This window comes from Epinephelus lanceolatus, chromosome 1, assembly GCF_041903045.1.
Source record: "Epinephelus lanceolatus isolate andai-2023 chromosome 1, ASM4190304v1, whole genome shotgun sequence".
Lineage (NCBI taxonomy): Eukaryota > Metazoa > Chordata > Actinopteri > Perciformes > Serranidae > Epinephelus > Epinephelus lanceolatus.
The window spans coordinates 3,783,849-3,803,155 of NC_135734.1; the positions used below are offsets into that span (position 1 = coordinate 3,783,849).

Genomic DNA, 19,307 nt, shown 5'->3' on the forward strand with positions numbered 1-19,307 from the left:
GCTGGAACGGAAGGGTTTGTTCTGTCATGCAGGCGCAGAGCGTACATACTGGTTGGCCATTGTCTTTGCAGTGTGTTCATGCGCAACTTCTTGGCTGAGACTCCTTGACGAGAAGCAATGCAGCAGAGGGCTCTCAGGGGGCGCTTTTGTACTTTATAGCTTGCTAACTGCTAAAGGTTGACTGGTGTGAAGGTATGGTAGGAGATAGTGATGTGCAGATTGACCCAGTCCATGGGTCCAGCGGGTTGACCTGCAGGTTGGGTGGTGCGGGAGAGCTTGCTAGAAAATATCTTGGGTTTTGGGTGAATGGGTCATAAAGTGACAAAGCAGCGTTCTGAGTAAGTTATTATAACTTACAGAAATATTGTGCAAGAATCCACCTTCCCCCTTCCCTTCATCTCTCTCTCTCTGTTTCTCTCTCTCTGTCTCTCACACAGCAAGCAGCTCTATCATCAGCACTGCTATGCTCAGGCTTTGTGTTATTCAGCTTTTGACCAGGAAAATCTAATGATGTCCAGACATGTTTACATTTTTCCCATCAAAATGTCCTGCAAAAATATTTCTCTCTGCATATATGTAGGTCTAACCCCGTGTCCTAAAAGCAAGCGTCTCTCTGTCTATATTAAGTCAATTCATTATGCACTTCTGTAACGTCATGTAAACAAACCACTGATCCCATTAGCTGTGTGCTCATATAAACAAACTATGTTACCAGCTATGAGCTTGAGATCATACTTAGACGTAACCACTGAAAAGATGAGTAAGTAGTTGCTTTCTTTCTGTCATTTGTACTTTATTTAAAAGAGAAAACACATATTTTATATTGTGATATTTACTGGAAATGACATACAATTAGCCAGCAGCAGGTAGATTATTACCAGAAACATTTTGCTCAAGTTTGCGCTTTGGGTTAATTAGGGTCCATGATAAATGCTTGTGTTTTTGGGTCGGGTGGGGTTGGTTGGCTCTCATAATGGGCCAGTTGGTGCGGGTTTTAAAGAAAACCTGAGGCGCGCATCAATAGTGGGCTAGTCATATAGCAGGTGGGCGGGTCATGTACTGCCTCAGATGCAGCTATACCTACTGGAAACAACTGGGTGCATCCCCTGATGCATTGATTGTGAGTTTACTGTGTCCTTTTGTCTTGGGGAAGATCTCTGTTCATCCCAAACACATCTGCTATTGTCCCAGGGCACCTTATTCTCAAGTTTGGTGAATGTTCCATGGATAAATGTGTGCATTCCTACTTAAAACGTATGTTTGTTTTTTTTGTTTTTTGTCTTTTTTTAGTTTCAAGAGCCTTCCAGCCTGGTTTATTTATTTGTTTTTCATCCCACATAGAACATTCACATGACAACCCACAAGAAAGTAACAAAGTAAAAAAAAACAAACAAAAAAAAAAACAGCACGCGGACAAGAAATATAAACAAAAAAGAAGAAATAAATAAATAAAAAAATAATCAACAAACCAAAAAAATAAATAAATAAATAAAAAAAGCAATTTACAAATATAACCACAGTGTTACCTATACATCATTCCTTTACTGTGAGTCATTCATTCATTTGTAAGAGTAGAGCCGTACAATTTACATGGTAGGAAGTAGTTGAAAAAAGGCAATAACAGTTGGTAGGCTACCCAGCAACTAGCGCTATAAAGGATCGCCAAGTCTTGTGGAAACTCTCTTCAGAGCCCCAAAGGGTAAATCTGAGCTTTTCCAGTGCAAGGTGCTGCATAGCATCTCTCCTCCACATTGTGTAAGATGGTGGGTTTGCCTGTTTCCAGTTTAACAAAATCAGCCTACGGGCTAATAAGGTTGTAAATCTGGCCACAATTAGATTAGACCCCCTGAGGGGACTGTTCTCCCCTGCCACTCCAAAGATAGCCAACACCGGGTCCGGGTCTAGCACATGCCCAAAGCAGTCCGAAAAGATCTTGAATATTGAGGTCCAGAACTGTGACAGCTTTGGGCATGACCAGAACATGTGTGCCAATGTGGCTGGGTGGACCATGCATCAGTCGCATAGTGGATCTGTATCGGGGTACATTTTACTAATTTTTACTTTGGAGAGATGGGCTCTATGCAGCACCTTACACTGTATAAGGCCATGTCTAGCGCATATGGGGGAGGTATGGACATTCCTCTGTGCCTTCTTCCATTGGTTATTTGACAATTCTAAACCCAAATCTTCCTCCCAAGCAGTTTTTAGATGGTCTAGAGTGATCTGTGCCTGTGCAGATAATTGGTTATAAATGAACGATATCACTCCTCTAGTCGTGGGGTTAACAGAAAATAATACGTCCAATTGAATAGGATCAGAAATATTTGGAAATGTGACTGTATTGGACTGGATGTAGTTCCGGATGTGAAGATAAGCAAAGAAATGTGATGGTGGTAGGTTAAATCTTTTACATAAATGATCAAAGGAGGGAAATAAACCATCCATGTACAAGTCCCTCATTCTACTGATCCCATTACCGGACCATCGTTGGAACGTGTTACTTTCCAGCGATGGGACAAAGTGATGGTTTGGAGACAGGGGAGCCAAAAGGGATCCCTCCCGCCAACCAAGACTGTGTCTCATCTTGGTCCAGATATGCAGCGACTGAGCCACTACGGGGTTCTGTTGGGTATAGTCGTGAGGTGTAGGGAGGGAGGAGAACAACAGGGCACCCAACGATGTGGGTCGACATGAGTCCTCCTCAATAAGGAGCCAAGCCGGCCGGTCATCTAGCTCTCTGGACCTGTTCCAGAATGAGAGGGTTCTTATGTTACAAGCCCAATAATAATATTGAAAGTTAGGGAGGCCCAACCCACCAACGCATTTTGGGCGCTGCAGGAAAGCCTTCCTGATCCTTGGCTTTCTTTTGTTCCACACAAACTTAGAGATTTCACTGTCCAATTGTCCAAAGAAAAATTTGTTTAGCACAATGGGAATACATTGAAACAGAAACATAAACCTTGGGAGGACATTCATTTTTACAATATTCACTTTTCCTGCCAGGGTCAGTGGGAGGTGAGACCAACTCCCAAGGTCTCTAACTGTACATTCCAAAAGTGTCTTAAAGTTCAGCTTAAACAGGTCTGAGTATGTTCTGTCAACCGTCACCCCCAGGTGTTTAAATGAGCCCGGTACCACCTTGAATGGAAACTGGGAGTAGGATATTCTCTGAGCAGGTATGTTGATTGGAAATAGCTCACTCTTAGAGAGGTTGAGCTTATATCCAGAAACTCTACCAAATTCCTTCAATAGGGACAAGATGTGTGGGATTGACTCAACCGGACTTTGAACATATAAGAACAGATCATCTGCATATAGGGAAGCCCTATGTTCTCTACCTCCCCTGTGTACACCTTGAAATTGACCAGAAGATCGTAATGCAATTGCTAGGGGTTCAATAAACAGGGCGAACAGCAGGGGGGAAAGTGGGCAGCCCTGCCTAGTCCCTCTGTGAAGAGGAAAAGGGTCTGAACGGATGTTGTTAGTCAGGACATATGCTTGGGGAGCCTTATACAGGAGTTTGACCCAGGAAATGAATTGTTCACCAAAACCAAACTTTTTCATTGCGGTAAACAAAAAACCCCACTTGACCCTATCAAAAGCCTTCTCGGCATCCACTGATATCACTATCTCTGGGATTGTTGGGTCTGGGCTAGGGGAGTGAATGATACTGAGAAGTCTACGGATATTTGAAAATAAAAATCTGTTTTTAATAAATCCGGTTTGATCTTATGAGATCACTGACGAGAGAACTCCCTCCAGCCTGAGGGCCAGTGTCTTTGCCAATAGCTTGGAGTCAACATTGAGAAGGCTGATGGGTCTGTATGAACCTGGTTCAAGTGGGTCTTTGTCTTGCTTGAGTATCAGAGAAATGGAGGCCATATAGAAGGTGGGGGGGAGTGTCTTATCAACCCCTGAAAATGATTCATTGAAAACGTCCAACAATAGGGCAGAGATCTGGTCAAGAAAAGCTCTGTAGAACTCCAAAGTGAACCCATCTGGACCTGGGGCTTTAGAGCTCTGCATGCATGAAAATGAATGATTTCATTCTTCCACGCTAAAGGGTTCATCCAGCATGGCCTTATTTCCGTTTGAGACTTGTGGGATAGGTAATTTGCTAAGAAAAGATTCCGCCTGAGTGGTGTCTACCACAGATTCTGAAAAATATAATTGAGAGTAATATTGTTTAAATACAGTGTTTATTTCCCTTGGGTCTAAAGTGGTTGCTCCATTGCTGGTTTTAATTTCAGTTATCATTTTAGAAGCGGTGGATTGTCGTATCTGCAAAGCCAGGAGTTTCCCTGTCTTTTCGCCATATTCATACGATTTATGACGGGAGCGCAACAGCTGCTGGGCAGTGTCTCTTGTGGAGAGAAGGTCGAACTCAGTTTGGAGTATGAGCCTTTGCTCAGTAAGATCTGAGCTGGGCATAATTGAATAGCGGCTGTCAAGTTCAATAATTTGGTCTGTAATGTTAGAAATGCGCTCCCATCTACGTTTGTTATCCGTGGAAGAATAATATATTACGTATAAAACATTATAAGCTTTCCCACAGTACACTCCTTGAGACTCCACCCAGATCATTTGTCAACATAAAATATTCTATTTGTGTTTTAATAAACTCAGAAAATGAGTTATCTGATAACAGGAGATTATTAAAGCGCCATGTTCTGGTTCTATTGAAATTGGTGAACGCCATTTTCATCACATGGGGAGCATGATCAGAGATGACAATGGCCTCATATTTGCATTCCTGAATTAGAGGAAGCAGTTTACAATCAACCAAAAAGTAATCTATACGACTAAATGATTTGTGGACTGGGGAAAAAAATGAGTAGGTTCGGTCTAAAAGGTTTTTAAACCGCCAAGGGTCCGTGAATTTGTAAGTAGAGAGAAATGCCTTAATGCATTTGGCCGACCTCGTCAGAGGCTGGGTAGAGGTAGCTAATCTATCCAGGCTGGAATTCAAAACACAATTAAAGTCCCCGCCTACGATGAGATAATATTTATTCAAGTCTGGTAGAGACGAGAAAAATGTGGTGAAGAATTTCTCATCATCAAAGTTAGGAGCATATAAACTCGCCAAAATCGCTGGGATGTCGTACAAATGACCAGCAACCACTACATATCTGCCAAAGGGGTCTGCGTTGATGTATAAACGGCTAAACTGGAGTTTATTATTGATTAAAATAGCTGCCCCGCGTGATTTCTGTGTAAAGTTCGAGTGAAATGTTAGTCCTACCCAGTCTTTCCGAATGCAAAAATGGTCCTTATCAACCAGATGCGATTCCGAAATAAATGCAATGTCAACCTGTAAATGTTTGAGATGTGATAAAACACGGGTCCTTTTTTCAGGCTTATTCAGCCCCTTTACATTCCAAGATGCGTAGCATATTGAATGCCCTTCTGATAAGACTAGTCATGGTACATTATACGTTTCAGACAACACTTGGAGAGAATGACCATAAAGTAAAAATAAGATATGAAGCTCAGTGGTTATGAAACATAAAAAATATACAAATACACTTAAACATGTACCCCCCCCTCTCCCCACCCCACGCGGGGCAACCAAAAAAACCTGCATAGCTCCCAATGCAGGCCTTTGAGCCGTTATTGCTCCTAATTATGGTCTATAGCAACCAGTAGGCCAGGGCAAATTAAGGGAGAAAAAAAAACAAACAAACAAAAAAAAAACAACCAATAATAACATATGTTAAAAGAAAAGAAAGAAATGGCAAACACAAAATAGGCTAGACACATGTCAGTTTGCAAATTCTGTTTGTATTCCAGTGGGGAGGCCCGGGCCCAGGAGGAGATAACAGAATAGCGGTGGAGATAGACCTACGATACACCTGCTTTCTCCCTGAGGAATTTCTTCACCTCTCCAGGGGTGTTAAATGTGTGGGGCTCTTCTTCAAAAATCACACGCAGTTTCCCCGGTTCTGGGTGAAAGAATGTAATATTCTTTTCATAGAGGAGACTTTTCACCTCCTTGTAGGCGGCTTGACTCTTGGCCTGACTTCTTGTCAGATCCTGGACAAATCTGAGCCGGCGCCCGGAGAACTGGAGGTCTTTACCTTTGGCCCACTTCTCAAAGCGGGTCTTGTCCTGGTACCGCAAGAACTTCATTATAAAGGTGCAAGGTCCCCTGTCCAGCCTGTCGCCGACACGATGCGCTCTCTCCAGCTCTGGTTCCATCTCAAACAACTCGGTGCCAGACAAGTCCCTCAGTAACTTGGACATGAAAGCCACCTCCCTCCAGTATGCCAAACACTCTCGGGTTAGAGTGTCTGGAGAAAGCCTCCAAGAACTCCAATCATTCCTCCATCTTCTCTATCTTTCCTTGCAGTTTTGTCACTTTGGGCGTTACATCATTTATTTTGGTGAAGTTTTCCCCCACCTTCGCCTCGTTGTTCGCCACTTGTATCTCCAGAGCTGCAGCCTTGCTGGCGGCGTTCTCAGCCACGCATCTCACCGGTGCGACACACTCCTCCACTTTAGTATTAAGTTCCTCTAAAATAGCGTCGCGGATAGAGTCTTTGATGGTTCGGGTTAGAGTGTATGTTAAGGTGGCAAGCCGGGCGTCCAGGGCTGCCATGGTTATCGGATCTTTGTCCATGCTGAGTGATTCTGTCTCGGTGTCACCGCACTTGCCCGCTGCTGCTCTAGTAAAGTGTTGTTTAATCAAGGGTTGATTTGTTTTTTCCCTGTGCGGCGGCATCAAGCTCCCGTTTCAAAATGTGGTGCGTCAGGCTATTTCACCACTATTAAACAGCCCAGTGGCTTACTGGTTCAGGGAAATGATTTTGTTTGGCGGAGTTCTGGCCCATGGCGTCCTCTTCACGCCGCCATGTTTCACTGACCAGCTTTACATTCTGTATCTCACACACACACACACACACACACACACAGAGGCCCTGCTGTCAGTGACGTATGTTTACTGTTAATTATCATGCTCATTAACATTCCAAATTTTCTGGTATTATTTCGCAGTCAGTAATACTGAAAACAACTTTACACTTATACATAATTTCAGCTTTAGCGTACTCTGGGTTACCACTCCCTCCAGGCGAATGACATTGGGGTGGTCGAACTGGGCCATGATGGATGCTTCAGCCAGGAAGTCCCTCTTCTGCTTCTCTGTGTATCCTGCCTTCAGGGTCTTGAGGGCCACTGGGATGTCTCTTTTCCCTGGGAGTCTCATACGTCCATAACACACCTCCCCAAACTCCCCTTAACACACACAAGAATTGTTCCAATTCAGCACAAAATAAATAAATCCCATCTTTAATCTATTCCATTGTATTTAACATGTTCTGTGCTCAGCTGCACCGCCACCACCTTTTTAGCAATTATTTTAAATGTGTCTGAAGTTAATTTGCTATGTTAGATAAGAGAAACAAATCCACTTAAAGGCTGTATGTTTACTAGGGCTGTCAAAATTGCTCAAAAATGACATTCGAATATTCCTTCTAAAAATAACTCATAGGTTTGAACTATTCAGATTTTTTTTTTTCGCATTATGTCCACAAGAGGGCAAACTAATACAAGGAAACATACTTGTATATGTATTAATACAAGGAAACATAACTAGCCTACTTGTAGGTATTTTTATTTCAACATAAACGTCTTTGAAAACATTTACATACCTACACATTAAAACACATAAAACAATTATCTATTACATTACGTTATATTACAACCGCGGACCTCTCGCTCGCCCCCCCTCTCTGACCCCTCAGGCCACACTGCTCGCAGAAGCGCTGCGAATAGCCTCGAAGCGCCGAGAAGCGAAGCCAGTTTCCTTTCGGCGCCCATGTTAACCGATTGTGTCATCTACACCGGCTGCGCCGCGGAGCTCCGTGGCCGGCTCTGGTCTATTTTCTGCGCGAGCGAATGTGTCAAGCCGGGTGACGGAGACAACAGCTGGGAGCAGAACCGCTTGTCAACCAGCATGGAGAAATGCGCGTCTGATGTGAATGGAAATGCTCCGGCTCGTGCGGGCGGTGTGGCCTTATGCAGTGCGTTTGGTGCAGCGGTCCAGGTTTTTTTTCAAATTCGAATTTAAATTCGAATTTAGAATATTTGTTGACAGCCCTAATGTTTACACACGTGCAAAACTGGAAGGAAGACAATCATCCATCAGTCTCTATCATTAATTCTTATCAGTAGCTGTGATTGCTGTCATTTGTCTCACTCAACTCTATACTTAATATTTCTCTTTATGTCTGCAGGAGTCATACGTAGCACAGTATATGGTAGAGCTGACACAGTGTTAGTATTCCCTGCCCGTCTGAGGAGCTGTGATTGACAGTCCCACGCAATGCTCTGATTCCACTCTGCCATCCTCCTCTCTGCTGCACACCACAGCCTTTACACTGGCCAATGATTTTACGTTAGCTCCGCCAATGACACTCACTGTGTGTGTGTGTGTGTGTGTGTGTATGCGCGCGCGCGTGTGCACGTGCACGCACGTGCATGTGTCTCTGTCTGAGTGTGTGAGAACACACAAGCTCGTGGTTTTACCTGAACCAATGATTTTCTCTATTTTGATCCTGGAAGCTTCAATTTCTCGGGCAAACTCATGGACCGCCTGGCAGGGGTCCTCGTATGTGTGCGGGTCGATATAGAACCTTGCATCAGGGAATGACACTAAGATAAACAACATTAGCATTTGGTCACATATCAGAGAATGAGAGCAACATCACATCTGAGCCCCTGTCACTGGTGTGTGGAGGGAAAACTTGATGAAAGAGAAGAAATGACTCAGAAAGAAGCAGAGAGAGAATTAACAGCATGCAGGGAATAAGGCCTGTGTGCTCCTCAGTGCATGATGAAAATTGTTTGCTCTGAGGATGAGCTTTATGACGTGGGGAATGAGATCTAATCAATTCATATTGGTTATAATTGAGGAATGGGCCAAACATACCGTGACCATTCTGGTAATGCATCTTTTCCTCATCAGAGTCCTGGAAGGCTTTACTGTAGCCACAGTGTCTATACAAACCACACACACACACACACACACACACACACACATACAAAACCACAGTCATCCAAACACACACACATGCACACACATAAACATACAGTGGGATGAATACAGGACAATAATGAAACATTTGTACTATCAAACTCTAACCACAGCTCATAATAAATAAATCAATAACTTTTAATAATGAATTATCAACTTCAACATAGCTACTCATCACTTAGTGAAACTTAGTTATTTATAAGGAACAACCAGTCAACCTGTTCTCCCTGTTAATTAGGTTTTCCACTGGCAACAAAGTGGAACCAATCCTTCAAATTATTTTGGCAGGGCAGTAGGATTTAATGCCTTGTTCACACAGATACAGATACAGTTAAAGATGGGCTAGCATGATTGAGTGGCATTGCAGTCCTGTATGCTCCTGAAACATTCCCTGGACTAGCATAGTTTGGTATGGGCAGTGTTTAGGAAGCTCCTTTGAAACTGTATTCTATTAATATTACCTTTGTGTTGAAAGTAGGAAGCTACAGGCTACTGAAAAAGTAGCTTCACTCACTCACAAGCTGTTTCCCATTACTTTGCTACACAGCTTCACTGCTCCCCAACACTCAGTACAGGTTTATCCTATACGTTTTTCTTAAAGTTTAAATTTCCGTTATGTAGGGGAGTGGTGTAAAAACAGCTCTAAACTTCAGTTTCCAAACACTGTGCATTAAGGCTTTAATAATCATGAAAGTGGTGTTCATTTGTGAAGATGATCTTGTTGAACAAAACATGTAAGTATCATAAATGTTCCTTTGTGACAGAGCTTATTATTGACAATAATCCAAAATGCAGTACAAAAATCTCACAGGTTTTTTGACAAGGAAACCAGTGCGATGCTAACTTCCACATTGGCCTACAGAAAACATCATCCCTGGAGCACTCTATACAGACCACCTCTGTCTGCTGCATGAGGCAATGCAGCAGCCCGCTTTCGTAGCCACTAGTTCTCTGAAGTCAGTTTGGTGTGTCTGGGCCATAAGAGTCATCCATAAGTCTCCATGCTAGCGTGCCAGCATGCACTATCTTGACTGAGATTTTGGAATTAGCATTTGCCAAAGATTAAAAGTTATTTACTCATCATAGGAGATTTATTTGAGATAAGCAACCATTAATTCATCTGCAGTGCTGCAAGGTATTTTTTCATAATGATTCAGGTTTACTTCCTGTGTAAACAGTTAAACTGTCCTGGTTGTTTCTGTCATACAGACATGTTGGTATTTTCTCATAAGTTAAATAGTAAGTTGGCCAGTTGGTTCACTTTTTTTCTTTTTCTTTTTCATATTCATTACAAAGGAGCATTTCAGATCCTAAACCCCACCATCAGCAAAGACTTTGTTTTTGATCCTCCATCTTAGTGGCATTGAATATATTGGATTTTGCAGCCATGACAACATGATTTTGCCTGGATAACATCTTTAAATCCTCCAACATATTATTTTCCCCTCAAACAGAATGGAAATGAAAAACTTAATATGCATTTAAGTATGAATTAATTAAGTGCAATGAAATTAATTATTCAATGCCGTACTACAGAGATGTAAGTTGAAGACATCAAAAGGGAGGAATTGGGGGCTGATGGGATAAGTGGGAACGTTTGGCTTGCAAAGTACTGGACATGAATCAACATAATTAAATCTGCAATGAGGTGGAAATTACAAGTTAGGAAAGTAGCTAAATAAGACAATGAGAAGACAGGGAGGGTTGAGGAGATGAGGGAAGCTAAAGCATTGCTTATTTCTAACAGAAAAGCATGCACATTATTAGTGCACTTCATCATTTTAAACATTTCAACATGACAAGTGCGACTAAAGGTGTTATAGCTTCTCAAACACAGAATTAAACAAGATCCTTTCCCATTTTGGAGGACATTTATGTTTTTTCTTTTACCAGGGCTTCACTCACATTACAACATTACTTTACTTGCAGGCAATACTACATGTGGGAAAGCGGGGAGAAATACTTTGCACGGGGAGCTTTGATCACAAGCCACATTACACAAAGAGAGATACGGTAGAGTAGTGTAAGAAAGTGTTCCACACACAGCAGCGATGGGTAGTGTGGTAAAGTGTTGCCTTGCCGTTTCCTGCAGATGATGATGGCCAGAAAAGTGACCAGGCCGGACACCAGGGCCATGCAGATCCAGATAATGGTCATGGTGTTGTAGTGCAGAGGCGCTGAAAACACACAAATACGCTGTGTTAACTTAGAAGTAGGTGCTGCCAGCAGTTGAGAGTTTGCAGTTTACACTGACACACATTGGCATACACAGGTGGCAAGTAGAGTGCTCAAACAAGCTAAACAAGAATTTGGAGGTCCATTAAAGGGATCAGCAATTTTTCGTGTCCACCTGTTTGCATTTTGAAACTTTCTGGCACTGAAATATTCAGCTATTGTTGTCATCTGTTTTGAAAGACTGGTTCCTATTTTGAAAGACTATTTCGAAAACACCTGTCCTGTGTTGGTAGACTTGTTTTTCTAAAGAAAGCCGCTTGTTCAGTGACAAACCCATTTTTTTCTATGCTTAACCACCGAAAGCCCATCGCTGTTTAGATCCAGGTAGATGGCCAGCATGTGTGCATATTCAGGAGAGGATTAGCTATGGGGGCCCTCCACAAAGCGCCTGTCCAGGGAGACCTTTGGGGGAACCCCTGGGTGGTTTAGACCATGTTTCTAGCAGACAAATGGGTGTGGGGGGAGGGTGGGGGGGGGGGGGGGGGGGGGGGGGGGGGGGGGGGGGGGGTGGGGGGGGGGGGCTGAAGCAGAACAATCATCAGGCAAATTTTTGAGCCCCTACGATGCAGACTATTGAGGGACTGTGGCAAAGGTTCAAGTGGCCATCCTCAAAGGTCCCAATATCAAAAGGACAAAGTTCAGGTTTTCCTTTGATGACAGAACCTTTGAGTTTTGTGTCCTCCCTTTTGGCATATCAGTAGTCCTACTGCACATTTATAAGCTGCATAGATGCAGTCGTGGAACCCTTGCTTCAGGAATGTCTATGCATCCTCAATTATCTGGACAACTGGATGGTGTGTTCTGGCTTGGAGGAGCTGTGCGGCAACAATGCAACCTGGCTCCTGCAGCATTAAGAACATTAAGGTGTACTCCTCAACAGGAGGAAGAGCAGACTCCGGCCCTCACAGTCCACAAAGTTCCTAAGCATGTGTTTGTAAACCAGAGCAGGAACTCTTTCCCTAAATCTTGCCCCATGTCTATTCGGGGGCCAGGGTAACCTAGAGATTGTGCCTCTGCCTCTTGGGACTGATAGTACCCACTTTGTATACTGTAGACCTGGCTCTTCTGCCCATGTGCCTAGGGCAGTGCTGCCTCCTGAGCCTTGGACTTTGTCCACAGAGAAATCTGCAAACCAGAGTGTTGGTGACACACAGACTGCGCATAGTTCTTCAATGATGGCAGGAGCCAGCCAGCTGAACACAGAGCAATGCAACGGGGCCAGTGTTGTGTATCCAGGTGATAGGCTGGAGTTGTAGACTATCGATCTAGCTCTTCTTCATTTTGTGCCAGAGCTGAGAAACCAACCGTGTGCGGTTAAGAACAGACAATATGTGGCAGCAAGGTATTTAAACAAGCGGGGGGGGGGGGGGGCAGGGTTTCCTCCGCTTTTGCAGATTGGCTTGTACAGTATGCGTGGGGTTGCGTCCACAGTTCAAGACCCTGAGGACAATGTATGTATTGTGTCAAGTGAACCTTGCAGCTGATCAGCTCTCTCGTGGGCGCCCTTCCCTAGAGAATGGATGCTGCATCCAGAGGTTATAAGCAAGATCTAAGGTCACTGTGGTGTAGCCATCTCTTTGCCTCCAGAAAGACAGCTAACTGTCTCCTTTTTTTCATCATAGGGAGGGACGATCCTCCTGTATGCCTTCCCTGCCTTCATTCTCCTGCAGCCACTCCTACGAAGGGTCCAGGTGGAGGAAGTAAGCCTCATGCTGGTGGCCCTCAATTGGGCCCAGATGATCTGGTTCTCTGCTATGTAATAACCTGCCTATAAAAGACTGTTCACTAAACTTCCCACTACATTTTGTGTGTAATTAATATCTAATTGGATTTGTTATTGGTACGACATTAGTATTATTCCTGTTCAATCTGAAGCTTATCCTGAATGCTAATAAAACAAAGTCCATTTTATTTACAAAAGCCAGGGTGAAACTTTCAAAACTCTCAACTACTGTTCCACTTCAGTACAGAAGCATAGCGTGTGTTTTATCTTATAAATACCTGAGTACTATGTTAGACAATCGTCTTTGTTTTAAGCCACACATTGAACTGAAAAGGCTTAAGCCGAAACTGGATTTTCATTTTAGAACAACATTCATGACTGTATTTGATTATGAGGATGTATGTGAATGCACCCTTCCAGTGTGTGCTCTGGACTCTGTGTATCATGGTGCATTGAGATTTATTACCAACTGTAAGCCTGTAACTCATCATTGTATCTCGTATGCTCAGGTTGGGTGGCTCTCTTTCAAAGACTTTTTCATTAGCATTCTCTTGTTTAGAAAGGTATTCTTCACCTACTTCCAGCATTTTTATGTGTGTACATTAAGCATTTTTTTTTGTCTGAATCCTGGATAAAAATTAGCATTTATGTCTGCAGCTCCTTATATGTGAAATCTTCTTCAGAAGGATTTAAAGTTGTACTCAAGTTGTACTCATTTGTTCCTCTCGGCTGTTTTGAAGCACTGTTGCAGAAATTTTGTACACAAACATCTATATTCCCATACTAGGGTGTATTTTAGCTGGTCTTTTTAATCATGTGTAGTTATTAATGTACTTTTGGGCTTTTCTTTGTAGTAATCTAATTTTGTGTTTTATATTGCTTGTTTTAGAGCTGCATATTTTTTGTTCTATGCTGTCTGTCTGTAACTTATGATGCTGCCTGTCTTGGCCAGGATTCTTTTTTTTATTTTTTATTTTTATCTCAAAAGGTTTTTCTGGTTAAATAAAGGTTAAATAAAAATAAATAAATAATGCCATTTTTAAAATGAAAAATGCAATAACATAACATCTACTGTAATAACAAGCCCAAATTGATTGAATTGATTGAAATTGATTGAAATAAAGTGTAATGGATTCATTTCTTTTTGCTAAGAATTTCAATAGTGTGCTCAGCATTGACTAAGACACCCTTCAACATGGGTTTGTTCACCTGTGCCAAAGTGGTAGTGCCCATGAAGCCCAGCCCTGCAGTGACGTGGGTTCACTTCCTTAAAAGTAGGCATCTAGCTTGCGTATACTCAACACACCTGGCACTGTTGTTGAGTGAGAAGCCAGTGAGGGATAATTTCCTGATTTTTTGGCAGGACCACAGCAAAGCAGGGACCAGCCCTACAAACCCCGAAAGGTCTTAATCACACAGAAAGCATTTTGGCGGCTGAGAGGCAGCTTTATGTAATTGTTTTTAATGAGAACGAAGCTTTTTGCTCACTGTTTTATTTTTTTTTGTTGTCATGCGCCTCGCATTTCTGCACTCTAGGTGCCTGGTGTTTTTGCTGGAGCACTCTGAACTCCTAGAAATGAAAAAAAACCCTCCAACTCAGAGCAGATAAGTGTCCCAAGTCATGTCCACTTTTTCCCATTGTCCAGTTGGATGATTTGAGAGGCGGGTCTTCTGTGGTGGTCACGACAACAAGTTTACAGTTGGTACACAATGGAGGAGAAACTGATGGTAGTGGTTGCTGAATACCCAGACCTATACGACCTAACAAGAGACAGCAGGTTGTTAAACTGCCCCTGAGTTATCCTAAAATATTCCTGGAAATGGCTATCAAGAAGGCAAAGCTCTTGGACCAACTGGTGGTACTCCCCCTGATCCACCCTCTTATTTAGGGTCCCATGTACCCACACAGATCTCCGTTACCCTGTGCCCACCAAACTATTTGCTGACAGATTGATTACACAGGAGGGTTAGGGTAAGGAGGTGATAGGGTGGTTGCCTGGCAACAATAAAAAGATGCGCAGCAAGCGTTTTTTTTTTTTTAACCAGTGGTATTCAATTAAAAAAAGGCATTGCCGTGCACCTTGCGTTTGCAACCTCCAAAATGCTTTCTGTGTGATCGGGGCCAAAGTCCGTCACTGAGTGAGTGAGTGAGTGAGTGAGTGAATGAGTGAGTGAGTGAGTGAAAAAGTGTTCACACCATTGGTCAAAGTAAGTGATGAAGTTAAACTTTTAGCCAGCTGAGTTGGAGTTTCACAGTGGCTATTGCTCTCTCAAATTAAATAGGTGTGAAAGAATTTCCATCTTCATCTCCGCTATCAATCATTTGATCCACTTCTTCAATACATATGCGGTTGCTGTTTGTTACTCTACCAGCAAAGCTCAACACAGAAAGCCTCATTTAAGAAATCTGCTCCAAGCTGCACACTGCAATCCATCCAGTATATCAACTCCAGTTCTTCATCTGCTCGAGGCTGGAGTGTTGACTCAGCTACAGTTGATCACTGCCTACCTGCCTGCAGTCTTACCGCACTCACGCTCAGCCATCTTCCCCCAGCTCTGCCTCACTTCACCTGCTACCAGCTACCCTCTTCACCCTCTGCCTCCACCAGCCCGACTTTCCCCTCATCTATTTTCATTCCCTGTGAATCAGTCAATAAACCTTCCTTCATCATTCCATTACACTGAGTCTGAGTCCTGCGTTTGGGTCCCCCCTGTTGATCGTACCTGTTTTGTCCTAGTCTTGATCATTAGGGACACAAATTATTTGGTGGAAGCAGCCAAGACGAGTTCGCAGAACAAGATACCTGATGCAGAAAAAGGTTTCTGTGTGGATAAACACATTTTCTTACTACATTACACGCAAAACGTTATTACACTGTATGCATTTTTATGGAGTTAAATTATTACATTATCATTTTTTATTCATTCTTTTGTGAAATTATATGTGGTTCTTATGGTAATTGCCGTGAATCCACTATTACTTTCTAAAAGACCTTAAAAAAATGTGTACATTTGAAGAAAAAAAAACTGAAAGAAAATTTGAAAGAAAAATTTAAAGGTATCTGGCATGTAATTTGAACAACAGTAGGCCCTCCTAAAAGCAGTTTTCTGTTTCAAAGGTATCTGGTATGTAATTTGAACAACAGTAGGTCCTCCTAAAGGCAGTTTTATGTTTCAAAATTTGAATTATGGCACATAAAAAATGTAATGCAGCATTAAAACAACTTACTAACTGCATATTTTGTATAAATTTGTAGGTATGAATGATGGAATTATTTGCAGTTTTCTGTAACCATGCTAAAATGACTGTACAGTCACATAGAATACACTGTAAACCATAAAAAATTGCCTGGTTTAAGACCTCTGAACTGTTGTCCACACCTATTTCCATTAAGGATTATGTTGTGTCCATTGGTGGCACTTTTCCTGGTAGGAGAAACACCTGAACCAGTCAGAGCTTTGTACCTGGCAGGATTAAGAATGGGGATATTATCTTTCTGTGCTAAAGCTAGAATCCATTCTAAACAGAAATGGTAATAAATGTGGATGAGATTGATGGAGCTGTTAAGGTTATTTTAAGTCACCTTACAGAAATAACAACTCTTAAAGCAACATATTTCAAGGTTTGACATTCAGATGTTAAGTTAAATGGTCTGAGCAATAGCTTCAGTTGCTTGTTTTGGCAAAAAATGACATTGTGAAGGCTAAATTAGCCATGACTTTCTGTTTAGGTCAAAATAACACATTCCATCCCAAACAGATAATGGCTTACATAAACACAATAACAGACTGAAACATTAAGTAACAAGAGTCTACTGTACAGCCCACTGCCGGCTGTGTGAGCCTGAACTACAATACAGCCAACATATTCTCATAGAACAGTTTGTTAACATCCTACAAAGTGCCCCACGAATGATGTTACATCCTTAACATATAGTTATGTAATTAGCGTCAGGTTAGGTTCTAATAAGGCAAGTGAAGTTACTGTGGTTCTTGCGGTTTATAAGAGATTTGTAATTCAAGAATGGAGAACCCAGCTTAATGTGAGTGACTGTAGCCTGTGTGTATTTAATTACAGGTGCGGGCTGGGGTCCTGGGACATTTGTTAACCAGTGTGGGTGGGTGCAGCTTTGACTTTGACATAATGACGGGTAACTGGATAGTTCTGGTACTGAGCTTTAAGAGTATGGGCAGGTTTTCTAAAATGGACCCGTGCAGGATTCTGAGTCCACGTCTTTGTGACACATCCACCACCACAACCTGCCTCCTTACAAATCAAATCAAACCAAACTTTATTTGTATAGCACTTTTCATACATTAAAAATGCAGCACAAAGTGCTTCACAGAATAAAAACATACAACGAAAACACTACATACATAATGAAAACCCGCCCCTCCCACCCCGACATATAAATACGCACACACACACACACACACACACACACACACACACCCGCACATACACACACAGTCAATATAGTCACTATAGTAACATGGCTGGGCACTGATGAACCAGGTGAGGAAAGAACAACCTATGGGGAGCTCAACCACACTGAGAGGTGTCACAGCCTATGGCCACAGGGAGCGCCACCACAGAGACCACCCCAACCCAGACAGACCGGGGTAGACTCCACACATGGTGCAGAGCTTCCCAGTCCCTTTGGACCTGAGGGATCTCCAGGACGACGTCCCTGTGGGCAGACCAGACACACCTCCCAGTGTGAAGGCCCCCATGAGGAAACACTAGAGCTAAAAACTAAAAACTAAAACACTAAAAGGCAATATGATAAGATAAAACAAGTATGAGATAAAATAATGATAAAATGCATAAAAATGTAAGGATTTAGAAAAAATTAAAGATTTAAAGATTAACCCTTTATGTACTGAGGCTAAAAATGACGATTTGGACATATTTTGTTATTATGCCTGCAAAATGGTCAGGAAATGCCCTAAGTCTGAGAGCTTTGGTCCCTTTTTCCAGGGATACTTGAACTTGACTTTTCAACATCTGGTTAATGATTATTGCACATTATATGGAATTGTCAGCAGTTTAAAAGAAGAAAAAATACAAAAATGGATTTGTTTTTTCATGGCTTTTATGAGAACAAATTTTGTTATTGCTCATGAAGTTTTGTTTTGCCATTTGATTGGACCTAAAATTGACCCTTGGGGGACCCCACACCTAATTTCATGTGTTCTGGAGGAACATGTATCCATACTTACAAAGAAACAACAATCTGTGAGATAAGAGCTGAACCAGTTAAAAACAGTACCAGAGAGGCCCACCAGGTTTCTGAGTCTGTTTAATAAAATGTGGTGATCTACTGTATCAAAGGCAGCGCTTAGATCCAGTAGTACCAAGACTGTGAGTTTTTGTGAATCACCATTAAACCTGATATCATTTAAAATCTTTAAAAGGGCTGTCTCGGTACTGTGGTTCATCCTAAAACCAGGTTGATGTTTCTCTAAAATATTGTTTCTTTTTAAAAAATCATTTACTTGGTTAAAAACCAGTTTTCTAAAATTTTACTTAAAAACGGTAAGTTGGATACAGGTCGGTAATTATTAAACATGTTGGCAGGCATGGCGCCAGGATTTTTTCTCTCCCGGGGCTAAGGGGGAGCTTGACCGATACGTGGGGGTGCTAAGAAAATAATTGATTTTGTGACTTCAGTTACTTTATAAGGAGGTTCTTGTTTTTTCAGTAAAAGCAGCTATGATACACAGCATAAGCATGTTCAATATAAAAGTGGTTTTAACTGAATTTTTCCAAAGAATATCCAACAAAATAGTTAGGCCTAATACAAGTGACCACAAGGCAATGGCAAAAATGTTTCACGTGCAAAAGTGACAGATTCAGCACCGGAAAGCACCCATGCACCTGCCAATAACCAGACAATACATCCATAATGCAACAGCAAGTGCATTTATTCCATATGCATAATTAATATGAATATTCCAGCCATGTGTAATCCTCATACCGTCTAAAATTTTTTCTTGATCACAAAACGATCCATTGCAGGGGACTGTAGGCTAGCTAGCCTTAGCCTAACACGCAAATATAAACAAAGGACTCCCCCCACGCCCCTCCTCTCCCCTCTCTCTCTCTCTCACACACACACACACACACACACACAGAGGTTATGGTACACCAATCAATGGGGTACAGGCGCAGCACAAACATGCAAGCAGGGATTGCATTAGAACAGAATGGCTACTTAATGTTTTTTAACTTAAAAATATATATTATAAAATATAAAATAAAATGCTTGAGGGGCTTAACTGGGGCTACACAGATTTTTGACGGGGCTATAG

At 42.1% G+C, this 19,307-nt stretch overlaps 1 protein-coding gene across 5 annotated transcripts in view; it reads right to left on the reverse strand.

Moving 5' to 3' along the window:
* epha8 (eph receptor A8) overlaps positions 1 to 19,307 on the reverse strand; it is a 343,102-nt gene that overhangs the window by 27,246 nt on the left and 296,549 nt on the right. For 2 of the 5 annotated variants that reach the window (XM_033632678.2, XM_078169183.1), the window contains exons 11-14: positions 11,115 to 11,211; positions 8,930 to 8,997; positions 8,527 to 8,652; positions 7,048 to 7,233 (exon numbers count right to left, since the gene is read on the reverse strand). In XM_033632678.2, coding sequence (XP_033488569.2) covers positions 7,048 to 7,233; positions 8,527 to 8,652; positions 8,930 to 8,997; positions 11,115 to 11,211 — 477 coding nt within the window. Of the gene's footprint in view, positions 1 to 7,047; positions 7,234 to 8,526; positions 8,653 to 8,929; positions 8,998 to 11,027; positions 11,212 to 19,307 lie in introns of all 5 variants that reach the window. The other 3 variants (XM_033632677.2, XM_078169157.1, XM_078169223.1) reach the window with 2 other exon arrangements.